Consider the following 4,220-nt stretch of genomic DNA (forward strand, 5'->3'; position numbering starts at 1 on the left):
CACATCCCAAACCTGGCAACAGGCCCTGAACATTCATTTTTGTGGACTGTGGGTGAAATCTGTGGCAGAATATTACTAGAGTGGAGCTAATAACTGGTTTGGACTGGTTTGTACCGTGCAGCTGCGTACATGGTGAAACACCAAGAGCCTTTAGGCCCAGGCATCACTGCATCTGAGTTGTAAATACTGTGTGACATACCTGCAGGAAGCCTATTCCTTCCCTGGGTGAAATCTTTGATTTTCCTAGAGGCAGGTTGGGCCTAAATTTTATAAAGTGACTTCACGCCCTTTCACGTGCAAGGCGCTGAATAAGTGCCGCACAGACCTCAAATGTTGGAGCTCAGCCCTCTGAAATGCTGATTGCTTCCTCTGGGCCACCCTTGTCAGTACATTCACCTGCTTCACCTGTGCCTTTGAAACCTGCCCCAGTTATGCCGCCAAACAGATGTAATGCAGCAGAGCAAGTCAATGTGTCTGGTGCTGCGGGGCCATGAACGGTTAACGCCTTGGCCACGGCAGTGGTGCCTCTGGAGCTTTGCCCAAAGCTGTGCTGGATAACATCACTGTCTCTCCCAAGTCGCTGGAGTTGTGGCAGTGAGAAAGTGCTCTGAGATCACCACTGGAATCCTCAATTTTTAATGCACACACTCCTCCCCTCCCCCTCCCTTTTTCCATTAGAAAGAAGGAAATTGGTAAATGCCTTGGGACTCACAACCAGGTTGTGACCCGGTGAGGCAAGAGGAAGCTCTTGCTAACACACCACTGCTGGTAATAACGCCTGGGTGAAAACCTTCAGTTTTGCAGCTTTGCAAAAAATCTGCAGCAATTAATTGCTTTTGAGCACTTCCACCACAGAAGAACTGAATCAAAATGTTTCAGCTTGTTTGGGAATGTTGAAAAGGTTGGTTTTGGCAGGGGCAGGGGCAGACAAACCAATTCCCTGGGGTAAATTCAAATGTGATTTTTCCAGTCTCAACCATCCTGCAGGATCTGCCTGAATGTGAGGCCACCCTGTGTGTTGAGGTGCCTGTGGTACCACCGTGCCCATGGTACTGCTGTGCCCATAGTACCCCTGTGCCACACTCCTCTTGACCATAGGCTGCCACTCAGAGGTGTGGAAGGGACTGTTGCTGTGGAATATCCTGAACTCTGCAAGCCCAGGGGTAAGGTTGCCCCAAGTGAGCTCTTTTCTCTCTCACTACACATAGTATTTAAAATAGGCTATATTATACTTGATACCATATAATAATTTTATGTTACATGAGTGGGATTTTTTCCAACACTCTGCTCCAGAGATCATTTCCACTGCTCAATTCTGTGTGCAGCTTTGTAGTGATATTGTTTTAATAACTGATGGGATTTCTAAAAAAGCTGAAATTCCATTTTTGATCAGTGCTAGTCCTGACCACTGCTGCTGGACAGGGTTTGTCTCAGAACAGCATGTTAATATACAGAGCTATTTTTTCCCTTATCTTTCTGAACTTTCTCATTGAAAACATTCTTAGTTTATATTTATGTGTTATAATAGTTAAGAAGGCAAATAAGAATAGCTGGAGATATTTTAGGGATCCAAATCTTCAAACGCTGAAAATGTAGCTTGATTTAAAAGTGTCTGCATACTGCTTTTACCTGGCACCCTAAAGAAATATGGATTAAGCAGGACCACTCTTCATCTTTCCATTCTTCTTCAGCCTTCCTCACCCTCAGTAACTTTTGAGCCCACTGGTAATTTCGACCACTTCTGACAGAGAGGAAACAAAATCAGTGCAAGTCCCTGTGAGTCACCTGAGGCTGGGTAGGGAAAAGAAGCTGTGTGGTGCCTCCACTGAGTGCCAGCCTGCCTGTCTAGCATCAGCACCTTTGTGTGTGCACAGCCCTCATGCACGCCCGTGTGCCCCCGTTCTCACACCAAAACCATCCAGCCCGCAGGACGATGCATACATGGCCTGCTGCCAGCCATCACAGGGTTTTTTCCATACACAGAGGTATTCACAGGGCATGGGAGAGATGCTGGGACCAGTATATTGCTGGGGAGTGATGCTGTAAGGGACTAGCAGATCTCAGCTTGTCATGGGAAAGTGGGTGCTGTTGCAATATAAGACATAAGTTAATGCAGCGAGGCTTCCTTAGGGTTCTTGGCTCATGGAAATATGTATTTACACCATGCAATATTCTTTATTATATATTGTCTGGGTGAGTTGTTTTTTTTCTAAAATGGCTCTTTAATCTCTCTGGTGGGAAACATAGAGGAAAGAGAGCGTTGCTTGCATTAAAAGTGATGCTGCCCACTCTTGTGGAGGAAAAGGTCTTCACATTTCCATGGATCAGATTCTGCAATTACACAGCTTTCGTGTTTGGCCAGTTCATCTGCTAAACCTGACACAAAGCCAGAACGAAAACAGAGATTTTCCCATTACAGAATACCAAATCTATGATAAGTCACGCCATGAAAATTCAGTTTTTAAGGAGGTGGGGAGAGAATGAAGGAAACTCCAACTACTGCTGCAAGATAAGCAATGAGTTTTGCAGTGCTTCTAGAATCTGTTTTTCAGAGATCTCATAAACAATAACAACCATAAGCCAAAGAAGCAGTGAGAAAAGAAAAGCAGTGGAATCTGCGATAGGCAAATTTAAGCAGAAGTTTGAGCAACAGTTTTAGCCTATCGCACCATCTGCGTGATGACTTTGGACACAGCTGGGTAAAGTAAGTAATTGCTACAGAAAGACACCCATCTGTCCTGATTAAAACCAGCACACCCGTGAATATTATACCTAATCTGTGTGTCTGTTTTGCACGGTGATGCAGTGAATATCATCGATGATCTTAATTGAATTTGTATTTTTTTCTTATCCCTTACTATAAAGTACTCAAATCAACCACCACTTCTGCTTTTCCCACCATCAAGTTATAATATTAAATTCTATTTATAGGTGGAGTAACATATGTCTCTGAAAGGACAGATATATTCTGACAGCATTGAAAGAGACTATGCTGGTTTTCTCAAAGATTACCCCTTAAATAGGATATAAATATTGTAATTTATGCATCATTCATCATGAGCCACAAGATCACCAATGGTATGTATTTTTGTGTGTGTATATATATAGTCTTCATCATGAATGCAGCCTGCGAAGTTCAGAACTTCAGAATTTCAAAACCAAAATGAGAATACAAATCGATGGAGACTGAATTATATTTGTTGTCCCAAATATCCAGTGGATTTAATTGCATCCCTAACCCTGTTTATTTGCCAAAACCAAAATAAAAATTGGAAGCAAACAAATAAGTTCCCTGAATAAATCCTGCATTGCCCCAATTGTATGAGCTGCCATCTAAAGTGCCTGGCTACCATCCAGGCCCGAATCACGTTCTCGGACAAGAAGTAACCCATGCCTCCCCTTTGAACCATCCTCTCCTCTCCTTGATCTTCCTTTACCACCCACCTGGCCCTCCTGCAGCTCTCCATTAAGTTTCTTTTAAAGGGCTTTCTTACCTGCATAGTGGTCAAACACAGTGGGCACATACTCCTCTGGGAAGGCATCGTTGGCATAACTCATCAGCAGGCAGGTTTTCCCAACTGCACCGTCTCCAACCACCACGCATTTTAACATCTTCTTCGCGTTATTGCTGCTCCCGTCAGTGCAGTTGTCATCTTCTTCCTTGCAGTTCATTCTTGCTGCTGCTGCCGCTGCCGCTGCTCTTGCTGCTCCGAGGACTTCCAAGTGCACATGAAGGAAAAATGAAGTGCGATTGTATTGACTTTTCCTGAGTTTGGACGAAGGGGAAGGGGGGGGGGAAGGCAGCAAATCTCAAACTCAGGAAATCATACTAATGTTTCCAGGCTGTCACAGCCGCTTCTAACAATTACCAGATCAGTCAAGAGAATCATCGAGGTGAATAAATTAAATATACAGAGACGAATATAATAAAAAAATGATCTGTCCTTTCTTGTTTGTCTGAGTCAGGAAATCCTCATCCTGCCTCGGAGTTCTCAGTATTTATTGCGACTTAAAAAATACCAGCAGCCTGCGGCTTTCATTCACGTCTCCCTTCCTCCAGCTTGGCTGCAGGAATCAGGGATTCCTGTTAAATCCACTCCATTTTCCATTTCATTTCTAACATGGAGGAGAGCCTGGAGGTTTTTAATGGAGTTTTTCCTTTCTTTCTCCAGCTTGCTGTGTGTCAGGAAATCATGGGTTTCCTGCTGCATTCCATATTA

The 4,220-nt window shown here is 43.9% G+C and overlaps 1 protein-coding gene across 1 annotated transcript in view; it reads right to left on the reverse strand.

The window, feature by feature from the left end:
• Positions 1 to 4,164, reverse strand: part of RHOJ (ras homolog family member J) — a 55,722-nt gene extending 51,558 nt beyond the window's left edge. Inside the window, exon 1 of the mRNA XM_010153138.1 lies at positions 3,495 to 4,164. Coding sequence (XP_010151440.1) covers positions 3,495 to 3,672 — 178 coding nt within the window. The 5' untranslated portion in view covers positions 3,673 to 4,164. The remainder of the gene's footprint in view (positions 1 to 3,494) is intronic.
• Positions 4,165 to 4,220: the final 56 nt, after the last annotated feature.

Source organism: Eurypyga helias, unplaced genomic scaffold (assembly GCF_000690775.1).
Source record: "Eurypyga helias isolate BGI_N326 unplaced genomic scaffold, ASM69077v1 scaffold12686, whole genome shotgun sequence".
Lineage (NCBI taxonomy): Eukaryota > Metazoa > Chordata > Aves > Eurypygiformes > Eurypygidae > Eurypyga > Eurypyga helias.